The sequence below is a fragment of the Petaurus breviceps genome, unplaced genomic scaffold, assembly GCF_028583685.1.
Source record: "Petaurus breviceps papuanus isolate PSGF00001 unplaced genomic scaffold, PetGlider_PUasm1.0 174, whole genome shotgun sequence".
Taxonomy (NCBI): domain Eukaryota; kingdom Metazoa; phylum Chordata; class Mammalia; order Diprotodontia; family Petauridae; genus Petaurus; species Petaurus breviceps.
The window spans coordinates 46,497,825-46,522,978 of record NW_027185761.1 but is presented as its reverse complement, the minus strand read 5'-3'; the positions used below and the strand labels follow the sequence as shown (position 1 = coordinate 46,522,978).

At 38.5% G+C, this 25,154-nt stretch overlaps 1 protein-coding gene and 1 pseudogene across 1 annotated transcript in view; one reads left to right on the top strand and one right to left on the bottom strand.

The window, feature by feature from the left end:
- SUCLG2 (succinate-CoA ligase GDP-forming subunit beta) overlaps positions 1 to 25,154 on the bottom strand; it is a 332,626-nt gene that overhangs the window by 17,933 nt on the left and 289,539 nt on the right. The window contains exon 10 of the mRNA XM_069084157.1: positions 3,115 to 3,235. Within this exon, the coding sequence (XP_068940258.1) occupies positions 3,115 to 3,235 (121 nt within the window). The remainder of the gene's footprint in view (positions 1 to 3,114; positions 3,236 to 25,154) is intronic.
- LOC138158441 (large ribosomal subunit protein eL43-like) lies at positions 9,658 to 11,804 on the top strand (annotated as a pseudogene).

The following is a 25,154-nucleotide window of genomic DNA, read 5'->3' as shown; positions in this document are numbered from 1 at the left end:
CAGTATGACTCAGTTTCCTCCTCTGTAAAATGGGGGGGCAATCACACGGATTTCACAGGACTGTTGTGAAGATCAGATGAGACAATGTACAGAAAGCAGTCTGCAAACCTCACAGTGCGACACAAATGTTGTCTGTTATTAATTAGCTTACATATCCGCCTGAACACAACATAAGCAGAGGTCATTCACGTAAGGAACGCTTTCTACTGCCACATCTTCAAACGCTTGATGGGTCACTTCATCTTTGTTTTTGCATATTCAGTTCTAAGTCTTATATTGTCTATGACTCCAATTCCCAGGTTCTATAAAACACCTGCTTTAGTAACCTCCCCATAGAAACTCATGTATCTTTCAGAGGCCATGGAATCTTGTAGTTACGGTTTAACAAAATCCATATTTAAACTATACAATTTAACCAGCTGAGTCGAATTAAACTTTTAAGTCCAAGATTCCATTGGTTCTTAAAGATACAGTAACAATATCATTAGACACTGTGGGAAAAGAGATTGATATTGTTCTTACATATACATCTGCCTTATGTTATATTTAACTACAGGCATATGCATTTTCTCTCCAAACAGAATACACAATCTTTAAGGGAAGACATACCTTCTAGTACTTCCTACTATGTCTCACACATTGTTCTTCATACGTTAGGTGTCCAATAAATGCTGATTAAGAAACCACTTGTAGGTCTACTAGAAGTTTCTATTACATGCAAGGCTCTGTGATAATCCTTAGTAATGTCTGGGAATTCAAATAACCATGATGGTGGAAGAAGAAGACCAGAGTTTGAATACTGCTTTAAATCCTTACTAGTTTTGTGAACTCTGGCAAGTCACATAACCTCTGTTTATCTCAGTTTATTCATCTGTAAAATAACACATATGTCAGGCTTAAGTGAGCAAATATTTATAATGTACTTTGTAAATATTATAGCAACATATGGATGTCAATATTATGTCATCATCATAGCCAGCACATCTATGGTAAAACCGCTGTAAAGACCTCTGCCTGAGCCTCTTACCAGCCCCATAAGGCGGGTACTAGGATTATCACCATCGCACAAATGAGAGATGAGCTTCAGGGAGGTGAGGTGATTCTCCTAAAATCACAAATCTGGCAAAGTTCAAAGGTAAGACTCAAACCCAAGGCTTTCTGACTCTAAATGCAGTATTTAATCTTAAATCCATTAAGCTGAGGGAAGTATGGCCCAGCCTTTATTCTCAGGGAACTGATCATCTGGTTTCCTAGCATGGTCCTTTTCTACCTTTCCCGTCTTCTCACACGTTCTTCCCTCCAGGTGGTCGACCATCCAGCTGTACTCTTTGACTTGCTGCTTCTTCCACAAGGTGCTCCGTCTCCCAAAACATGCCTTTGCCCCAGCTGCTCCCTCTTCCTGGAATGTTCTTCCTCCTCACTGCCACCTCCTATCTAACCCAACTTTATTCAAGACTGCTCAAATGCCATCTTCTACAGAATCCAGTTGCAGATACTTAGTAGTTGTGTGACCTTGGGCCAGTCACTTAAGTTCTATTTGCTTCATTTCCCTCAACTGTAAAATGAGCAAAATAATAATACCTAATTCCAGGGTAGTTGTGTAGATCAAATGAGATTATATTTATAAAGTGCCTATCATTGGGCCTGGTACATGGTAGGAGTTACATAAATGTTTTCATTATTAATACTAATGTTAATATTTGCATGCTTTCTTTCACATTAGAATGTAAACTCCTTGATATATTTTTCTGACATTTTCCCTATTATTTCACATTATTTTACAATTCGTATTATAAATACACATCTATAGAATGATAGTATTACACATTTATGCTAATACTGTTATGTGTATGCATGCATATACAGTAAGTTCTTAATAAATGTTTGTTGCCTGACACAAAGAACTGTGCTATAAGGGTGGGTGAAATAAGCAGAGAGCTAAGAGAAATTGGGAGAGGAAGCAATCCACGTTTATGGGTTTGGGTGAGATATCTGGCAGGGAAGGCTTCATGGGACCACATGCGCTGAATAAGGATGAACCAAATTGTCTAATAGATTCCGAGTTGGAAAGTTTCTCAATATTGTGACAGACACTATTCCCCTCCCTGGAGCTAGCTGACATGGTGAGAGCAGCAGAGTAGGAGATGTTAAATGAGATCATTTTGGTCTAGGGATACATGCTTCACACGCTTCAGCAACTACATGAACACTGAAGTTGTCAAAACAAACAAACCATAAAGATACATTTAGAATAATAATGATAATTAAAACAACATACTAAATACTAATCATATAATAAAACTGGTTTAGAGAAAATCTTTTGGGTAGAGTTTTGAAAGAAAGAAGTCTTCAATCCCTCTCCTTCCAATACGACAAATTGCTATGTCCAGGGCAAGGCCTGGATTAGCCAAAGAACTCATTTATTGGCCCCTGTCCACATGGCTAAAGAAAGTTTTCATTACAAGTAGTGGCTAACCCCCACAAAGTAGGTTTATCCAGTTCCCACAAGTATGTCTAAGTGTCTCTTCTATGGGAATTTGACCTTTATACTACTTTGACAGCAGGGCTCTTACTCTAAGAACTCTTAAGATGCTAGAGGAAAGTTGATTTTTTAAATCTAAAAAACCAAGATTAGTGTTGAAATTGTGGATTTGTCTATTCTTTAGTTTTTAATTTTGTGGGGTTTTTTGTCAAGGTAATTGGGATTAAGTGACTTACTCAGGGTCATACAAGTAGTAAAATGTCAAGTACCTGACTAAGTCCAGATACTCAGGTCCTCCTGACTCCAGGGCCAGTGCTCTATCCATCACACCACCTAGCTACCCTTCTTTAGTGGTTTTGAGAAGATAATAGAGTTATAATACTGAGAAAAACATACTAAAAGTTTGGCAATTGTTATTTTTGGGGCCTGTATTGGGTTGGGATGGTGTTATAAATAGGGGAGGAGGAAAATGAAAAATATAAAAAATTGATGACCATGTTATAGATTCAGTTATGATGAAGCTCGTTTTTTCAACCATGCTGGAATCTGATTCTTTTGTTAACGACTTTAATAAGCAATCCTTAGGAAATTATGCTGTGGATAATGTGGATTCCAAATGATCCCTAACTCACCTTCAAGCCTCACCACTAGGGGTACCTTTAGTTCAAGCTCTCGGCAGGCCCGGGTAATGCCGTTGGCGATGATAGCACAGTTTACAATTCCACCAAAAATATTGACCAGGATGGCTTCAACCTAGAAGGGAACAAAAAAGGTGTTATTTACTTGAAAGAAGTGGAAAATGATGCTATTGTCACCACCAACAAAATTGGCCACCAAAAAAATGACACTGAACAACATACTATGGGAAGGAAAATAATTTTCTTGATGTCATTTTGTCTTGGTATTAACATATACATTATATGCACACACACATATCTGTATACATATATATACACACAACCATGTACATATGCATATATATATAATTCACATGAGAATCCCTTTTATGGATGTTATAAACATATACTGTTATAGAATAATAGTATTACACATATGTGATATTACCATTTTAAAAATTTCAAATAAGAATGTCGCTCATTTTTTCCTGTAGGAATAAGTACATCATAGAAATAGCCCTAGTAAGCAGTGTACAAAGTACCATACATTATGGCCAATCTCTATGAAATATTCACCTTTGCGATCTACTCTCTTTCCTATATTAATGCATAAGTACATATTAATCTAGCCTAAAGTGATCTTTCTCTCTTCCTATTGCACTTACTGTCTTTACCAGTTATTTATAAGTTAATTATCCACTTCCTTTGACATTTCTTCTATTTTTGTTTTGAATTGTTCATCACAATAGTTCAGAGGAGGAAGGGATCTCAAAGGACATCTAATTGAACTCAACTGTATCTAATAATCCATTTAATATCCAACTAGTAGAAATCTAGCCTCTTCTTGAAGAAGAAATACCATGAAAGGAAATCTACTACTATAAGCCATACCACATTTGCACAGTTCTATTTATTAAGACGGCAGTGCAACGGATACAATATTGGGCCTGGAGTCAGGAAGACTAATTCAAATTCGACCTCAGACACTAGCTATTTTTCCCTGGGCAAATCACTTAACCCTGTTTGCCTCAGTTTCCTCTTCTGTAGAATGAGCTAGAAAAGGAAAGGGTAAACCATTCTAACATCTTTTCTGAGAAAACCTGAAACAGGATCATGAAGAGTCAGATTTGACTGAAACAGCTCAGCAACAATAACAATAAATTTGTTTAGAACTGAGGCCTTACGTTAAGCAACAACATGGCTTTCTGCAGGGGGCAGTTTCTGTTACTGTTTCCAGTACTGCACCCTGTGGCTAAGTAGCGGAAGTACAATCCTCTTTTGCAGGCTAGCCTTTGAGTACTTGAAGAGAGTTATTGTACCTTTCCCAAGTCTTTTGTTCACCCAGTAAACATATTCCTAATTTTTAAAATCCATTTTTATATGGCATGGTGTCCACTCTCCTCACCATTCAGAACATTCTCAACTGGATCCTCTCTAAATTACCCAATATATTTTCTAAATCCATAAACAAACATAAGACTGTGATGTTTGAACGAAGCAGAGTACAATGGTTCTATCATTTCCCATGTTCTGGACATCTCTCTTTTTGTTTTTTATTAATATTTTATTGTTCCTCCAATTAACTGTAAAAACAATTTTAACATTTTCCTAAAAAATTTTGATTTCCAAATTCTCTCCCCCCCCTTCTTCCCCCTTACCCCATTGAGAAGCTGACAAATTTGATATAGGTTATACATGTATAGTCATGCAAAACATATTATCATGTTAGCTGTACTGTGAAAGAAAACAGATTAAAATATCCAAGCCAAATAAAATTTTAAAAAGTATGATTTGATCTGCATTCAAACTCCATCAGTTCTTTCTCTGGACACGGACAATATATATTTTTTTTTATTCTTTGTCTTTCAGAATTGTCTTGGATCATTGTGTTGTAATAAGACATTCACATACAACATTTCTGGGGTTTTTTTCTTCTTCTTTTCTTCCCTCTCCCCTGCCCCCACAACACTGCTGTTACTGTACTTCACTTTGTATCAGTTCATGTAAGTCTTTCCAGGTTTTTCTGAAACGAACCTGCTTGTCACATCATAACATTGTATCTCTCTTAAAGAAAACTGAGAGAATTTTTTTGGAGGGAGAGGCAATATCATACTATTGACCCCTAATGAGCCTATAATCTACTAAACCATTTTTAATGTGAACATTGCTTATCTAACCATATCTCCCCCAAACCATTTCTGAAGTTGATTTTTTTTAAATCCATGTAAGACTTCACATTTATCTTTACTGAATTTATTCTTCTTTGAACTGGTCTAATGTTAAAACCTTTTGAGATCTTCTGGGATCCTAAATCTGTCACTAATTGTACCAGTCATCTCCCCCTCCAGATCTGTTTCATCTTCAGAGTAAACAGCAAAGCAGAGATTTGAATCCAAGTCCTTTGCCTCCAAATTCAGCACTCCTACAATATCGTCAATATCATGCTGCCTGTCATACCATCTATAGCTTTATCTGAGTCATTAATAAAAACATTGATAGCACATGTGCCTTAGACAGTCTACTCAAGACCTCCCTATTTTGGAATAGATTGGATTTTTCTTTTTTTTTTCTTCCTTGGGATATGAGTCTAGTAGTAAGAACACTGCATTGAATGGTGTGTACAATATATCCTGCTTTATCACACAATTCCAAATGGATGTGACTTATCCTTGATGGAGGCACAATGGTTTTCACTTCTTTCTTTTCTATACAGTCACTAAGCACCCTTTAATATTGTACTCAGATAGAAATAGGGGCCACTGATCCATACATAAGGACCCCTGTGGGCCACATACAGACTCAGTTTTACAATGCAATGTTATCTACGTTTCATTATATTTTTAATCATTTTGTTCAACATTCCTCAATTAGATTTTAATCTGGTTTTGGCCATACTCGAGAGTATTGTGAGCATGTGGCCCACCATGTTTTTGCCACCTGTGCTCTAGAACCTTACCAGGAATTGAAGTGAAGTTCATTGACCTCATTTATCTACAGCCTCAGTTCTCATCCCTGTTTTGGAAGATTCAGATATATTGCTGTTGTTCTGTTATTTTCAATTTTGCCTGATTCTTTATGACTCTATTTGGAATTTTTTTGGTAAAGATATTGGGAGAGTTGACTTGCATATCCTTCTCCATTTCATTTTATAGATGAAGAACTGAGGCAAACGTGTAAGTGATTTGCCCAAAGTCACACTGCAAGTGAGTGTCTGAGGCTGAATTTGACACTCAAGAATATGAGTCAGGGCAGCCAGGTGTCATTGTGAATAGAGCACCAGCCCTGGAATCTGGAGGACCTGAGTTTAAATTCAGCCTGAGACACTTAACACTAAGCTAGCTGTGTGACCTTGGACAAGTCAGTTGATCCCAATTGCCCTGCCTTCCCCCCTCCAAAAAAGAAGGGGAAAAAAAAGGAATGAGTCTCCCTGACCCCAAGTCTGGTGCTCTACCCACTGCACCACCCAGCTGCCCAACTCAGATATATGACCTTATCCAATGTGGCACTTCTCTGGTTTTCTACAGACCTTCAAAGTTAAAGTCAGTGGTTTGGTAATCAGTCACATCTGCCAGTTCTTTCAGGATTTTGAGGTGAAATTCCCCTTTTGTTGCCATTCATTTAAACTTAACACCGTTTCTTCACTTTTCCTGTCTTTATATCTGGTGTCCTTAACCAAATTGTAAATTCCTTGGGAGAAGAGACTGTCTTATTCTTTGTAACCCTCAGAGTACAAGTCTGTTGAAAAATGCTTATTCCACAGTTGTTGATTTGCTGGGATTTAATTGCTGAAGTCAACTCCCTCACATAGACACAGAGGGGAATGTGCACTAGATGTTTCTCTGATAGCTTACATGTGTTTTATGAGAAGGTGGAAATATATTAATTATATTAGACTCACAACCTTTACAATAAGATGACCCCTGACGAAAAACGTACAGATTGATATCTGCTGTGAGAATGTCACAATGGATGTCAATTGATTGGCATTTCTCAGAAATGTAAATTCATCCTGAAAACCTTCACCTATTTGTACATATTCCATATTCAAAGGCATGTGGGCCAAAAAGCGTATTTGTTCTGACTTGATAAATAGGTATAAGAAATCCTTTATAATTAACATGAAGAACTAGGTAATGAAGAGAATTCATTACACAGATTAATTGATAAAACCCACAGAAAAAAATAGCTATTCATCAAGGGCTAGGAATTGAAAATCTTACATCTAAGTTACAATTAAATTATATTACATTAATTGCAAGGCATCCACAGATATGAAACTTACTGTCATTGAATCCTATTATTTTAATAGAGCAAGTGAGCTGTCCAAAATGCATTTAAGATCAATGGGAGAAGTGTGTATTCTAAATGGCTGTTAACCTATTTACAGGTTAAATTCAAATAAAAAAAGAAAAAAATGAACTTCGATGATAAGGTACATGTAATATTATCATAAGAGTAATGGGCAATGAGCATTATTTTCCAATACAATTAGAGGATGAGAAGAGTTCAGTAAATGAAGGTTTCCATGACTATGTCTACATTGACCTTAGTTAACACAAGTTCAGTCTTTCTCCAGTGACTGTTGCTAAATGCTGCAAACCTCTAGGGTAGACTCAAGCACATTAAAAAAATGTATCTAATAATACTATTGCTGGCTGATGTTTATATAGTATTTTAAGAGTTGTAAAGTGCTTTGGGTAAATTATGCCATTTGGTCTTCATGATAATACTATAAAATACATACTCCATTTTACCTTTAGAATGTAAGCTTCTTGAGATTAGGGATCACTTCATTTTTTAAATTTATATTACCCATGCCCACCCAGTGTCTGACAGAACAGATGCTTAATAATTGTTTTTTTGTTTGACTGACTTCCATTTTAGCAATCAATTCAACCAATAAGCAATTATTAAGGGCCTTTTCTGTGTCAGGCAGGAAGTATGGTGCTTGGAGGGTAGAGATAAGAACAAAATAATCCCTTTCCTAAAGAAGCTTATATCTCATCAGGGAAAGCAATGTGTACATATATAATACCTTCAAAATATAAGGTAATTTGGTTTTGGGGTGATGGACTAGCAGATAGGAGAGGATCTGAGAAGGTTTCCGATCAAAGATGACTCTTGAGCTAAGCTTTGAAGGATTCCAAGAGAGAAAGATGAAGAGAGAATGCATTCCAGGCACCAAAGACAATCCAAAGGCACAGATGGGAGAGGGAATGTTGCATGTGAGGAACAAGAAGTCTATTTTGGTTGGAACACTGAGTATATAAAGGGAAATAATACTTAGAATGGGGACAGATTGTGAGGGACTTTATGCTAGAGGAGTATGTATTTGATCTTAGAAGTACTAGGGAAACATAGGATTTTATGGAGTAGGGCAGTGACATGGTTAAACTTGTGGTTTAGGAATATCAACATGGCAACTATATAAATGACAGATTCAACTGGGGAGAGACTTGAGGGAGAGAGATCAATAGGCAGTTATCAAAGTATCCCAGGTAACAGATCATGAGGGTCTGAACTGGGGTTATAACCATGTGAGTAGAAGGAAGGGGACAGAATGAGAGAGCCATTGTGGAGATGGAAGTGATAAGAGTTGGCAACTGATCAGCTCTGTTCAATGAGGTGGATTATTCCGAGCTATGCTGGAAGGATGGTATACTCTTAGCAGAAATAGTCTGTGAGAGAGGGTAGATGAGGAATTTAATACCTCTAGCGTTGAAGTGACTTTCCCAAGGTCACCATAAGTAAATATTTGGAAATACGGCCTAAATCGCTTTCTGTCCAAGTTCCATACACTTTCTTGTACATCATTAAGTCCATCAAGGATATGGCTTCCCTTCCTCAATTCACTAAATCAATCCATTAAAAAACGTTATGAAGCACATACCAGACAATGTGCTTTGTGCTGTGGATAAAAGCAAAAATGCACCAGGTTTTACCATTGAGTAATAATAGTGCTAACTCAACAATGCTCTAATGCACTAGGGCTATGAACCCTTTTAGGGGGCAGAGGGAGCACTAATTTGGGTGGTTTTCCAAGCCATGTGGTATAATAGGATGCAGAACACTAGCAACTAACAGAGATTGTAAGTAGTTTCTGAGTAGCCCATGAAGCTAAGCTCAGTGATATGGAAACTCCTGAAGAGCCCAATGAGAACCAGCCTCCCACCCAGCCTTTCACTGGCAGCAGGAATAAGAGGTCACTTTCTCCTAGCTCTAATTATACCACCTATAACTGGGTCTTTGTTGCATTGCTTCCTTTTGTAGCACACCTCAGGAACCAAATTCACTTCAGCTATCAATGTGGGTTAGGGAATTGTCTTTCATTCTTATAGCAAATTCAGTCACATGAATGAATGAATGAATGAATGAATGAATGAATGAATGAATGAGTGAATGAGTGAATGAATGAATGAATATGCAAATGTTAAGTGCTTATTCTATATTGACAACTTGCTAAGTAAGCATTGGGTTTCTTGTCATTTTCAAGCTTATATTCATAAACTTTAAAAGTAGTGAATCTCTCTTCTCTAAGTTCCAGCCCCGGCGTCTAACATGGCTAAATGTACCAAGAAGGTCGGAATTGTTGGTAAATATGGAACACGTTATGGTGCATCCCTCAGAAAAATGGTGAAGAAAATTGAAATTAGCCAGTATGCCAAGTATACCTGCTCCTTCTGTGGCAAGACCAAAATGAAGAGATGGGCTGTGGTATCTGGCACTGTGGATCCTGTATGAAAACAGTAGCTGGTGGTGCATGGACCTACAATACCACCTCTGCAGTCACAGTCAAATCTGCCATCAGAAGACTTAAGGAATTGAAAGACCATAAAATCTTATCAAATATTTGTAGCCCATAGTCCAACAATTAATGGATTAACTTATTGAATAAAAAAAAGTAGTGAATCTCCATGAGGAATAATCTTTCTTATGTTCTGTTATTTGACATATATGAGAAGGAAGGGAAGAGAGAAAATTATTACTCAGAACTTAAGAAACAGTGATCTTAGACATAGAATGAACCTCAGAGGCCATATAGTTCAAACCCCTTAATTTTATAGACAGGGAAACTGAAGGTTAGGGAGGCTAACTGATTTGCTCAAAGTCACAAAGGTCAGAAGGAGTACTTAACCCACATTATGGTTCCATCTTGTATCTTGTTCTTTTGTGTTCACATTCTATGCTCCCCCCCTTTTGACCTTAAGGAAGGGATCATGGGTGTGGCATGCTGCATATACTAATATTATAGCCTTGCTAGTTTTACTTAACTTTTTACTTCACTTAACTTTTACTTAACTTGTTGCAAAGGAAATTTCAGTGAATGTGATGGATTATGTTGTTACCATAAGTAATGATGAATACCGAGAATACAAAGCAGCATAGGAATACTCTTATGAACTGATATAAAGTGAAGTAAGGTGAACCAGGAAAACATTGCTCGTAATGCTTATAACAATGGAAATACAAAGAACAAACAAAACCCTAGAAACTGAATGTTGTGTAATTAAATGACTAAGACTAGCCCTGAAGAGATGAGAAACTATGCCTCCCTCCCTTCTTTGCAGAGCTGGGGAGACCACTTGTGTGAAACAATGCATTCACTACCAGACTCGGTTGATGTAGCTAGTTTTTTTTGGGGGGGTGGTGGTGGCTGATTTTCCCCCTTTCTCTTTGTTTCAAGGTAGGGCTCTATGGTCAGGCCAGGTGGTTGGAATATATTTGGAAATGAAGGCGATACAAAAACAAAACATAGTAATGGCTTTTTAGATTTGGATTGAATCCGGACCAGGTTGTACTAGATGACTTCTGAGATTCCTTCTAACTGAGATTCTATGAAAGTGAAGGCAGATGGGGAATGCGGCAGTAGAAGAAAATTGAGGCTAGTCTTTGGAACATGCCCCTGGGCTGGTCAGGAGAATCTACTGTTTACCATTTGAAGATGGCACATGGCCATGAGGTACCAACCCTCTTGAGCTGTAAAGCTGGAAAAAGAGGACAGTGTATATCACAACTTAGTATGAAAGATTATTTCTAGAACAGGGAGACCACAGAAGTGATAGAGTCAAGTTAATTTTGTTGGGTATGTAGGCAGGAGTGAGCAGGCATTAAGAAATACAGGGAGTAATTCTACAATACAGAAGGGCCAGTACTATGGAACACCAGAAGGAAAATTGGGAGGTGGGAGTGGTAACCAACCATACTCAATATTATTACTCGCCTTCCCACCACCATAAAACAATTTGCTGCAGTCATGCACTTTAATGGAAATCTGATTTAAGGTTTCACTCTGGGCCAGTTTCTATAATTAAGTACTGTAATCTGCAATCTCAAACTGAGAATAAAATTAAGACAGTTTAAAAAGGAAGGTCTCATGACATTATTATTATTATTTAGCATTTATAAAGCACGTCAAGTTTTCAATGTGGGTTATATTCATTCATTATTACAAACACTAATAACAACTCTCAATGCATTCTTTTTTTCCTGACAAACAAAACATAGAAAATGACTGAGCTTAATTTAAGTTTGAGACAATCTCCCAAGAGATTTCTTAGCGTTCCAAGAACAGTGGCCTTACTCTTCTCCCCTCCCAGAGTCCTCAGTGAGATTCCCAAGTATTGCTACTTACACTTTCAGAGAAGTAAGGCTCACGCATGTAGGGGTGATAGAAGCAGGTCTGGGGCTTTGGTGCCCCTTACCCCAAACAGTATGATCTGAAGTACAAATGATCCCCAAGGATTTTCCAAGTGGTCTTAAGAGATACAACTGAAGTCTCACGAATAAATGTAGATTTTAAAACATTGGTTATTTCTGTCCCAGATTTTAATCCAATGACAATGTTTTCATTTTATTTGATGCTTTGTTTTAATTAGCAACTGAACTTAGAGTCAAAGACCTTGAGTTCCAATTCTACATGACCATGGGCAGATCGGTTAACCCCACTGGGCCTCAGTTTCTTCATTTGCAAACTAAAGAAGTTAGGCTAGCTCACTTCTAGGATCCCTTCCAGTTTAGATCTATGATCTGAATTGGAGGTGTAATGATTATTTTCACTAAATTTTAATTCAACAAGAGAACCTACAACATGTCCATTCCCCTCCTTCCATCCTTCAGTATAGTATTGTAAAGTACGGGAGATGGCATGTATATGAATAAGAAGGGCTGTTTCACATTTTGAAAGCATATATTAACCATCTAATAGTAAAAAAAAAAACAACTGATGAATATAACACTTTAAGCTTTGCAGCATGAATTACATACAAGATCTTATTCGAGCCTTACATCAACCCTATGTGGTAAAGATGACAATTATGACAGTACCTCCATTTACAGTTAAGGGACCGGACACTGAGAGGGGATAAGTTCTTTGCCCAAATGGCAAATGTTGGTGGCAGCATTGGAACACAGCTCTCCCTGACTCCAGGCCTAGCACTCTGTCTGATATCTCAACATTGTCTCTAAATTAGTTTCTTCTTTTTATGTTTCTTGACCTAGCAAACACCACCCACTACTTGAGTCTCTATTGGCCCTGGTCCTCTCAACCTCAGGCATTCATTAGGCATTTATTAAGCACCTACTGTGAGCTGGAAACTGTACAAGGCTCCAAGAATACAAAGAAAGAAAAGTAAAGCCCTTAACCTTTACTTAACCTTAATGGACATGGTGGTGATACAGTGGATAGACTGCTGAGTTGGGAGTTTGGAAGACTCATCTTCCTGGGGTCAAATCTGCTAGCTGTATCACCCAGGCTAATTCACTTAATTCTGCCTCAGTTTCCTCATTTGCAAAATGAACTAGAGAAGGAAATGACAAACCACTCCAGTATCTTTGCCAAGAAAACCCCAAACGGGGCCATGAAGAATCAGGACAGCACTGAAGTGACTGAACAAAAACAAACCCTTCATGACCGTATACTCTCTTTGGAGGAAACAGCTTCTACACGTATATAAATACCAAGTATATATGAAGTAAGTAATTTGTGGAAGAGTAGATCAGCAACTGGGAGATCAGAAAAAAGTCTTATGAAGGGGATGGGGCTTGAGCTGAGAGGCTCCATGAACAGACTGTGTAAAGGGATATAGAGAAGACATCTACTGTTGTGTACAAGGAAAAGCAAAGTATGCCCATTGGTCTGCAGTTTACAATTTCAGAAGAGGAAGAACATGTAATCAGCCTGGAAATGAGGCCTGAGTCTACCAAACTGAGGAGACTGTATTTTTAGCTTAGAAGTGCTAGGGAGATATTGGGGTTTCTTGAGCAGGGAAGTAACCCAGACCTGCGCATCAGGAATATCACCTTGGCAGCTTGATGAAGGATGGATTGGAGAGGGGAGAGATGAAATAGGATGATCAAATACCAGGCCATTGCAGTAAGTCTATGAAGTAGTAAAATGGAAATAGGAAGAATAATTAATATTCATTCATTCAAACTCGAATGCATAAGGAATTATATACGTTACTAAATATAATAGAGGTAATACTAGGTGGCCCACAAAAGGATCGAACTGATCACTTTGACGACAAAGATTTCTCATACATTGAGATTAAATTTCCTCTTCTATTTTTTCTCTATACGATTTGCTAAAAGTCTTTAATGGCGCCTCACAGAATTTAATGATTTCTTTTCTATTGCATCATTTTATTTCCATCATTACTCTTCCTGGCAACATGATGGGATCTGTGCTGTTCTGGTGGCTGATTAAATGAGTCCACTCTTCCTGAATTATCATGACTTGGAGGGGGGGGAAATAAATCCATTCCCACAACAAGCTCATGAAAGGTGAAAGACTCAGATGGCCCTTCCTCATTTACAAATGGTAGCTGAAAGAGAACAGATCAAAAGATAGACTCAGTCTCTCAGCCAATCATTGTCGAGAATACTGGATATTGCAAACATAAATGTCCTCTAAAATATACCACATCATATGCAGTTAGTACTGATAAGTGCAACTGATTTTTCTCTCACTATTCCAATTTAGGATATTAATTTAGCCCCATTGGAGAAGGCACTAGGCAGATAAAGTTAAGTGAGCATGTTTATATTAGTAAAGATAAAGAGGAGGCCATTTTGGGTACCAAAGCAGTTATTTTAATTCTTAACACCATCACTCTCGTTTAAGCATCTGTTTTTGTGTGTAGATTTTTTTTTGGTTGTATTTTGTTTTCTTGCAGAATTCTAATCAGATCTTCTAATCCATTGGCAGCTAAAGGAGAGGAAAAATGTTCAAGGAAATTAGATGCAGCTTGGATAATTGATGTTTGTACGGCTGGCTTTAATAAAAATACTCTGCTAAATTAGAGGGGAGTCTAAACGGATTCCATCAATAAGGAACTGAATCAGGTGAAGAATTCAATCTGGGGCTTTGTGGTAATCTTTACAAATAAGCTGACAAATCAGTTCAGTGGGGGCAAAAATGGTCTTTCAAATTCGGCTGAAATTCATTTGCACTCCTTAGATTTTCTTTTTTCCCTTGGCCCTGATTTATCATTTTAGAATTATTTTCTTTTAAATTCGTTTTACGATTTTGTTAACTGGGTCAGAGTAACTGGGAGCCAACAATATACCTGTAATGAATGACAGACACGCAGGGCTCCTTCAAAGGAAATGAGAACCTCTCCTTTATTGTTTTGATGAATAGAAACAAATAATTGCTTTTTTTCAACTATTTGGAAAATTTCAGAACTCAAAGATGATCTAGTCCGTTGGTAGCAAACTCAAATAGAAACAGGGCCTTCTAATGCCTGTGGGGTATATATTGCGTTAGTTAATATAATGTTACCTATGTTTTATTGTATTTTATTTATTTTGTCAAATATTTCCAAGTTACATCTAAGTCCAGTTTGGGCAACACTTAGGAGTGTTGTGGCAGCATGTGGCCTGTGAGCTTCATGTCTGACATTTTGGATCTAGTAAAGGGTTGGGGAACCTTGGCCTTCAGGCCACATGTGGGCGTGATCTAGTACAGACAAATCCATTCAAGAAAACAGAGCAACTGTCCTATGGAGGAGTTCTACACTTTTTAACTGTCCCAGCTTGGAATGGTAGCCAGGATGCACATCTTGGAGCCAGGAGCTCTGTCTGATCCTCAGACATTTATCAGATGGGTGATCCTTGGCATGGCTTGGAATCTCACAGAGACAGTTTCCTCTCCTGGAAAGGGGAGATAATTGCATTTTCATCTCTGATCTCACTCTGTTATTGCAAAGAAAAGCATCTTGTGAGTCTTGAAAGAGTGTATAAATGTGATTTTATATCATGCTAAGACAAGTATCTCCTTCAAAGTCTCAGATCTAGAAATGGAAAGCACCTCATAGGCCATCTGGTTCAACCTCCTTATTTTTCAAATGGGAAAACTAAGACCCAGGGACATTAAGTCATTTGTCCAAGGTCATATGTAGGATCATAGTGCTAGAGTTGGAAAGGAGCTCAGAGGCCATCTGGTCCAACCTCCTCATTTTCACAAATTGAGGCTCAGGAAGGCAGTGACCTAGCCAAGGTCATTCAAGAAGCAAGTGGTTAATCTAAGATTAGAACTCAGGTCTCCTGACTTCAGATCTATTATTCTTAAACTAGAAATCCCTGGGAAAGATCTCTCAAAGACCTACAGTGTCAAATGCAGAAACTGTCATATTCTAGGTGATTAAAGAATGAATGGTGCAGTCATGTATACACACACACACACGAGAGAGAGAGAGAGAGAGAGAGAGAGAGAGAGAGAGAGAGAGAGAGAGAGAGAGAACGGTTTAATAATGATAATGGCTAGCATTTTATAGCACTTTCATTTTTATATGTTTTGCAAGGTATTCTACATATACAATCTAATTTAATCCTGATAGTCATCCTGAGAAGTAGGTGAAATTATAATTCTCATTTTACAGACAAGGAAACTGAGGCTGAGAAGGGTTAAATTTACCCAAGCAGGCTGAGTGTGGATTATGGAGCAGGAAGGCATGTGTGCTAATTTCTCTTCTGATGCTCACCCTAATGTTACCCTCCACAAGCTCTTTCATGTCTCTTAGCTCAGTTTCTTTGCCTCTGGAATGGGGACAATCATACTCAAAGCACCTATCTCTGAAGGATGCTGTAAGGTTTAAAGTAGATAATGTGCCCAGAGTGCTTAGCGGATTTCAAAGCCCTGTACATATTATTGTTATTATTATTGCTTGAGTTCATAAGCAGCAGAATTCTCTCTCTGCATAGCTTATATCTGTCTACAAAGACAAGAAGGTAAATAAAGCAATTGCTAGACAAACCATGAATTTTTAACACGTGTCTTTGGGTTCCCTTGCTTCCAATGAACCACAGCTTAGCTCCCCCAGCAGACATTCCCTGAATTACTTTGCATCCATTGGTTTGTGCTTTCTAGTCACTTGTCTATTTACATGTTATCTTTTCTCTGGTATACAAAGCTTCAAGGCAGACACCACTGTAGTTTTATTTGTAAATTCTGAGAACAGGTCCTGGCACATGGTAGAGTCTTCCTAAAAGCTTGTTGAAACCAAATTAATTTAAAGTAATGGTTCCCCCATTCCCAGTGATCCTTGTCATCTAACCTAAACCTCTATCTGATTCAGTATCACCTTAGTGACAAAGCCAACAGAGGCATCTGGCCATTTTACAATTCCTTTTCATTGCTTGTTGGTCTACCTGCAGAACAAGTCAGACCCTTCAGTGAAAATAAAAATGAAATTTTTCCAATCCAAGAAAGTAGATCATCCATGAAAATCCAGAGAGCTCTTGAATTGAGCTGTGAACCCAGTCTGTCTCTATTTAATTGATATAGTCTCTATTTCATTGCATCTGGCCATAAAGCTCTTACATAGTTGACTATCCCCACCCCCCATCCCCATAGGGCACTAGAAACATGCGTAGGTGTAAGGATTTGATGGACGTGCCTAATTGGTTTAGTCACTTCTATTACACGCATGTTACTTTATGTTATGTTATTACATACATATATGTTACTTGAAAAAGGAATTGCTTTAGCCACAAAGTTTGGTATAGAAAATATCTGCTGTTATTTTTTTTGTCAGCCTTTCCAAAGGAGGAGTGGCTCAGAGGATAGACAGCATTGATTCTGGGAAATAACCCCCAATTTTTCAAATAAATTCAATGAAATTTTGAATGACAGAAGAAAGAGAAGAAAAAGAAGAAAGAGTAGGTATGTAAGTCCAACACCATCTCTTCCCTGGAAATGAGCTATTGCCATTGACTGTTGAGAAACATTTTAGTTACAAAAATGTCAACCAAGCTTAACAGATAATTGTTTGAAGGCAAGATAGCATTCATTGTTCATAATATAATATCTATATTTTATTTGTAACAGGAGCTACATTTGGGTAGATTAAGAATATTTATTGGCATGTTCTCTTAGCATTATTTTGTCCAATCATCTCTAGCTGATGTCATTTTGATGAATGTGCATACTTCCATTCCATCATCATTAGCTGAAGACTTAATATTAAGAAGATCCATAAAGTTGGCAAGTCTCTGAAGAGCTCATTTATTAATCTAAAAGCAGGATGTCTATCAGTCTTGAGTTTTACCACAGTGGGGTGTGTGTGTGTGTGTGTGTGTGTGTGTGTGTGTGTATGTGCGTGACTGCTGATCTTTAAAGATGGGTTGTTTCCATGGCAGACTTCTTATACAATATACAGATTGGTACCAACAATTAGCAAAGTAAACACCCTAAACTTGGGACACCACACTGCCAACTGCCACGACATACTGATACTAGAGTGAAATACCACCGATTTAGCTCACAGCAAAGCCCACTGTTTCCACAAATAACAAAGTTAATGTAAAATGAAGGTGGTGTGATGTTTCTGTGAAGTTTTTATACATCTGTTCCAATAACCTGCAGCATAATTTTATTTTAGAAAAGAAAAACAAAGGGTGCTCTATAAACACTGAGGAGGCATACATATGAATGGTCTTTTCAGGAGCCATTAATATCTGAGTGGCAAGACCAAAAGCAAATGTTTGCACCCAGCATGATTCCTGGGACCTAACAGGTGCTTAAACATTACATGTAGAATCCACTGGGCACTAGAACCAAGGAAGAATCATTAATAAGTTGATGCCAATGTGAGGATCTACTTGGCCCTGCACTGGTTAACAATTTTATCAATTATTAAGTGGCAGACTTATCAAATTTGCAGATGATACAATGCCAGGAGAGACAGCAAACAGATGGATGATAAAGTCAGGATTCAAAAAATATATATCAAGAGACTAGAACACTTAGCTCAATCCAACAAGGTACAATTAATAGGGAAGGAAGTAAGTCTTATATTTGAGTTAAAAATCAACTTCACAATTAATAGATGGGAAAGGCATGGCTAGATGGAGGGGCACAAAGAAGAATGATGAAGACTCTAATTTATGGGAGAAAAAAAGGAGGAAAGGAAAAAAGAATGATAAAAGGTGGAGGAGCAAATTAAGATGATAAGAAAAGGGAAGGGAAGTTGGGTGTGGTTGTCAATGTTCAAAGAGATGACAAAATGCTCAGTAGGAAAGGAAAGCTCTGCAAGAAATTTGACCCCAACAGCAGTAAATAGTGAGAATCTGGCTTCTAGAAAGTAAGAAGAATGTTGAGTAATAGGCTTCTGTTGCCAAGTAATTGTTTTCTATCCTCAAAATATAAGCAATCTCGAAGATGCCTCTCTTCCATCCAGGTAATGAGAGAGAAGGATACTTTCCTTTTAAACATGGCAGGTGCTGTGATGTTTCAGTGAAGTTTTATACATCTCTTCAAATGATGGAAAAACGAAGAAATGAAGAAGAAAAAGGATGCAAGATCATAGGGGAATCCTGACTTGTAGAAATGTAGAAGAATGTGACACAGAGGTGAAGAAGGTAGACCCTTGGACAAAGAAGCATTTTTCTGTCCAGCAAAGAATGATTATGAGGATATACAAGTCCTGTCCCAGTACAGGTTAGTGTAAGAAGGGAAGAATGGTGGTAGTTAGAAGCTCTTTGCTGAGTGGGTGCCCAGTGTCCAGATCTATTGTCTTCCTTGGGCGTTTATGTAGGATAGGACCAAGAATATTCCATGACTTGTCAACCATATGACCATTACCTATTTCTAGTGATTCACAATGACACAAGTGAAAATTGTATGAAAGAACTTAGAGAGCCTTATTGAAAACTGCGATGTCTGGGAAAGAAACTGAAGGCATCAGGATCACAGGAGCACACCCACTGCAATCTAGTCCGACCCATACCTAAATATGAAGTCACTCTACAATGCATATTCCAAAGGTGGTCACCCAATCTTTGCATGAAGACCTCCAAAGGTGGGGAGGGGCTGCCACATTCTGGGGCTTCCTATTCTACTTCTGAATAGTCCTAAATGTTGAGAAATTTTCCATTGTAAGGATACTTATATTGATCTTTTTACAAGATACACCCCTTGATCCTAGGTCTACTCTCTGAGGCCATGCAGGGAAAGTCTAACCCTTCTTCCTTTGGCTTATAGAAAAACTTCCAATATGTGAACATCTCTCCACCTCCCCTACACACACCACCATACCCCCCTCACACAGAGTTTTCTCTTCTCTAGACTAAATACACCAGTTCTTATATAGCATGACCTCTCATCCAAATTCTGGCTGCCCTCTTCTGAAAAAGGAGAATGATCTTTTGACCAGAAAGGATGGAACAGAAAAAGCTAATATGGAGTCAAAACCCAAGATAAAAAGGGATACAATAAGAGAATAGTTAGCTTTACTTGATAAGTTCAAGATACCTTATGTGGATGAATGCCATCCTCTGATAAACTAGCAGTGAAGGAAGATGGTAGAGGAAGTCAGAGGAGGACAGAGGAGAGGAGAGAGACTAGGAGAGGGAGTAGGGACAGCAGAGAAATAGTCTATGACAGGGAGAATGGACAAGAGAAGAATACAACCAGATCTTTTTTCAAGAAAGTTCCCTGATCTGGAACATTGGTAATTATACCTGTGACTTCCTTGGCCAATAATTTTTATTGAGTTTCTGGAGGAGAAAAAGAAACTATTTTTTCTGCATTTATTCTCCCATCTACAGGAAACATGAAAGGCTGCTATCATAAGGGCTCTTCAGCCATAGAAAATATTCTAAAATGACAGATATCACTGACTGACCTTGCTGTAATCTGTTACTCAGAAGCCTGATCCCTTTATTTAGCTGAAACAAGCTACTCAGCAAATGGCAGTAAACCATGTCTGGAGCTAATCAAAAACTACTTTGGTAAAGAATCCTCCCATTGCTGCCTAGGACTGAAATCCAACAAAGCTTTTTCCACCTCAAGGTGCCTAACTCATTGATTAGCCATGAAAGACAATTGGCTTAACCCTTTGTAGGCCACAGAAGGGTTGGTTTAAATGCTACTGGACTTAACACATTGAATCGTTCTCTATTGGAAATCTACAGTTCACTACTCTACCAAAGTGTCAGTTTGTCATATTTTCAATAACAGAAAAAAGACCTTAACTCAATTCAATTCATTTCACTATAAATTTATTTGAAATACGTCCTATCTGGCAAGTATCCATAGGTTAATGAGATTCTGGATGAATACAAATAGGTAGACCTGCTTTGACAATCACACTATTTCCGTGACTTCTAAGTGTGCCTCCATCCTAGTCACTCACGTTCAAAACCTGTGTCATTCTAAACTCACTTATTCCCACCCCCTGCCCCATAGCCAATCCCTTGCCAGTTTTATTTTTCCTACCTCCATAGCAGGCAACGCATTGCATCTATCCAATCCTCTCCACTCATACAACCACTACCTTACCTCAGGCCCCATCACTTTTCACGTGAACCACTGCAATAGCCTGGGCTCCCCATCTCAAATTTCTCCCCTCTCTGATCTGTTTTCTACAAAACTGCTGAAGTAATTTTCTTAAAGTGAGTCTCTGACTAGGCTACTTCACCACTTGGTAAACTCCAGGATCAAAGATAAAGTCCTCAGGTAGCATTTAAAACTCTCTACAATGTGGTGTCTTCTTCCCCTTTAAATCACCTAATACATTTCTTCCCTCGATACCTTCTTGCTGTTCCTAGCTCCATTCTCTGTGCCTTTGCCTTGGTGATCCACCATACTTGGGATCCACTCCCTCTTCACTTCTGACTCTTCGGTTTCTCAGGAACCTTCAATGCTCACCTCAGATACCACCATCTACATTAAACCTTCTGTGACCTGCCCAGCTCCCAATGCCTTCCTCTCAAATTTATCATGTGGCTGTCTTTAATATGCACATACACAAATATATAAACATCTTTCTCCTCTCCTCCCCTCCCTTTCCCTTCCCTTCCCTCTCCTCCTCTCCTCCCCTCTCCTCTCCCTTCCCCTCCCTTTCCCCTTCTCTCCCCTCCCCTCCCCCTTCTCTCCCATCCTCTCCCCTCCCTTTCCCCTCCCCTCTTCTCTCCTCCTCTTCTCTCTTCCCCTCCCCTCCTCTCTTCTCATTTCCTCTCTTTCTTTTCTCTCCTCCCCTCCCCTCTCCTTTTCTCTTCCCTCCCCTCCCCTCCCCTCTCCTCCCTTCTCCTCCCCTCCTCTCCTCTCTTCTCATTTCCTCTCTTTTTCTCTTCTCTCCTCCCCTCCCCTCTCCTTTTCTCTTCCCTCCCCTCTTTTTCCTCCCCTCCTGTAAGCTCCTCTCCTGTTCCCCTCTCCCCCTGTCCTCCCTCCTTTCTTCACTTCCCCCTACATGCACACATGGACTGACTCACACAAAGAGACTGTAAGTTTTTGAAGGCAGGGACTATTTCATTTTCTTCCTTGTATTTCTAGTGTTTACCACAGCGATTCATTTGTTTGTTTGGTGTTTTTGATCATTGTTTACCTTTCCTTCTAGAAGAGGACCATGACGTCAGGAAGGTGATGTCATGACTTGTAGGTAAACTGGATTTAAGTGAGAGAGGTTGTGCAAAGTCACCCGTCTGACTCACTCCTCTGAAATTATCTGGGTCCAGTGGCAAAACATAGATCAGGAAGACTGGAGATGGCCCTAGATACAGTGGGAGACCTTGGCCTTTGTAAGCTAAAGTCTTTCCCAGGTCTCAGTTTGACTGAGGCAATACTCATTGACTAATTAATGTTAGGTAATGCCTGGTACTCAGTAGATAGTTAATAAATACTAGTTGAGTGGTTGATAAATTTATTATGAAGACCATGCCTTCCAAAATGACAGATTTATTCACTTTTAAAAATTTTTCCCTGAATAGATCCTCACAGCTTTCATCAAAAAACAAAACAAAATTAAAAAAAGTCTGACCAGTATTCAAAGTACACACAATTAAATTAAGTGAACATTCTCAAATACTTCCTTCTAATAATTTTCTTCTGGGAAGATTGCATCACCTATGGATATTAAATTATTATCATCATATGAAATTATTACTTATTAACTGTCTCCATTAGTTCCAAGGTTGATTCAGACAAAATCTTAAACTGATGCTTTTTTAATTTTAAGTATTACCAATTAAAGAGTACAGAAGACAATAAACCAAAGAAAAAATGAGAATTTCAACAATCCCATGATTACTGATGGCAAACCAATCAATCAACCAAACAATTGAGCAATTATTAAATGCCTACTATGTACCAGTCACTGGGCTTTAAACATGTACTTAAAACAAAATCTACATAAATCACTTGAACTGCTCAGGTCCTAGGTACTTAGAGATCCCTTCAAAATCTGGGCTCTCTCTCTGCCTTCACCACTGAATCACCATGTGACTCTGAGTTTGTTTCCAAGAGAATACCAGATGACAGAAACAATCCCAAGCTCCTTGGATGAAGAGTGCTAAATATAACGTGTACATCTGCAAACTTTCCCAGTTCTTAGACACAGTACCACTTGTCACGGATATATTAATTACTGCAGGACAGGATGACCCAGAATGTAATGCAGGAGGACTTTGAAAGCAGGGTTTACTTTTTCCATATTCTTGATTTTTCTTGACTAAATTGTAAGAAGTTGTTAATAACCAACAGCCAAATATATCCAAAGGAGATATGCATAGGAAAACACTCACACAAGGAACATTTTCAGAGAGAAAGAGAAACTATTAACTGCTACTACAATTTCAAAGAACTTGGCCAATAAACAATGGTATTTTATGGGCTTTCCATAGGACGTAATATATGATCTTAGACTTGAAGGGAGGTAAGGGTACTAAGAAGGAGATGCAAAGAGGGAGGGCATTCAGCGTATGGAGTACAGCTTATGCAAAGGCATGGCCATGGAATATGGGACTGCTGAGGTGGAGGAAGAGTGGGGAGGTCAGTTTAGCTACAATGTTGAAGATGAAGGGGAGCAAAATTCAATAAGCTCACAAATGGAGGATTAAGTCATATAATGAAGAGCTTTTAATGCCAAGATGAGTTTCTATTTTTCCTTTAAAGGTAATAGGAAGCCAGCGATATTTATGGAGCAGAGGAATGCATGATCAGACTTACACTCACATCACTTCCCTAGCTCTGAATGCCTCCCCCATTTTCCTTCCCTCTGAAAATCCTAACCTGCTCCTTCAAACCCAGTTCAGATCTCCTTCTCTTTAGAAACCTTCCCATACTATGATAGTTAAGTGATCATTTTCTCCTCTGAGCTCCTAGAGAGTTTATTATCCAGACCATTCTCTTGCAGGGGCTCTCAGTGTGCTGTGTTGGACTCATCTCTCCCTTGTATTATTATTTAACTCTTTGTGGTTTAGACGTATTCCTAGTAGCAATGTAAAGACAGGTCCAGTGTGTTTTGCTAGGCTGTATTAAAACCCATAAACATCTATCCAGTAGCTACAAAGTCTTGGGAGGTATGCTGTGGAGTAGGAGGAAGTTAAAGATGAAATAAAATATAACCCTTGCACTATAGGAACCTATTGGGAGAGATCTGACATGAACACAAAATGGTAAAATGAATATTAGACTATCAATACAAAAAGAAGTAGTCACATTATGATTCATGGTAAGTCAGAAATCTGTGTGGAGATCACTTCCAATTGGTGAAGAAAATATTACTTGGGTATTGATAAAAATGATTTTTAAGGTCGGAGATTCAGAAGGGTCGGGGGGGGGACTCATTTTACTCAAGGAGGTGGAATTACCTAAGGGATAGGGAAAAGAGATGGCAGAATGAGAATGGGGGGAATGTTGAATGGGTAAAGTAGACTGGAAATGGATGAAAGGATCATAAGATCTCATGCTTAGAGCTGAAAAGGACCTCAGAGGTCATCTAGCCTAACTCCATTTTTAGAAATGAGGAAACCAAGGGAGTTCCAGTTAGGTTAACTAACAAATGCCAAACATACAGCAGATGTGGGATTTGAAGCCATATCCTTTGATTCAAGATGCATTTGACCTTTCCACTGTACCAACCTCCATCTTCCACTTTCTGTAGCAAGATCAGGCTATAGTGGCATGATGGAGCCAGAAAAAGAAAGGCCTTACCAGAATAAGAAGTCTGGATTAGAAAAAAAAAGAGTTAAAATAAGACAAGTAAGAATGCTATTATATTATCATAATCTAGGAGAAAAGTAATGAGTCTAAATTAGCATGGTGACAGTGACAATAGAAAGTAGAGCATGAGAAGAAAGAGAAAGCGGGATAGAATTTTTGGTGTGCTTTGGGGCAGAAAAGAATTATAAGACAATGAAGGAGAAGAGTGGTCCAAAATGTAGGAGGAAGACCATGGCCATAGAGTAATGAAAGTCAGGAGAGGAGAAAGTAACAAGAAAGGGGGAGATTCTCAACATCAAAGTCTGCGGAAGAAGTGAGGATAAAGAGTGGCGCTGGATTGGGGTGGGGGATGTCACTAATGTGACTTTATAGAAAGCAGTTTTGGTAGATGGATAAAGATGTAGGCCATATTGAAAACAATAACTGGATAATAAGGAAGTCCACTTCATGAATGACTGTTCTTTCTAGAATTGTTATTGTAAAGGAGAGATCAAGGATGATAGGTTAAGGGAAATCCAGAGCAATGAAAGACACACATACATACATACATATGCACACACACACATATAGAGGACATGGAAAAAGCAGTAATTTTTGTTGGCAGAGAGAGTCA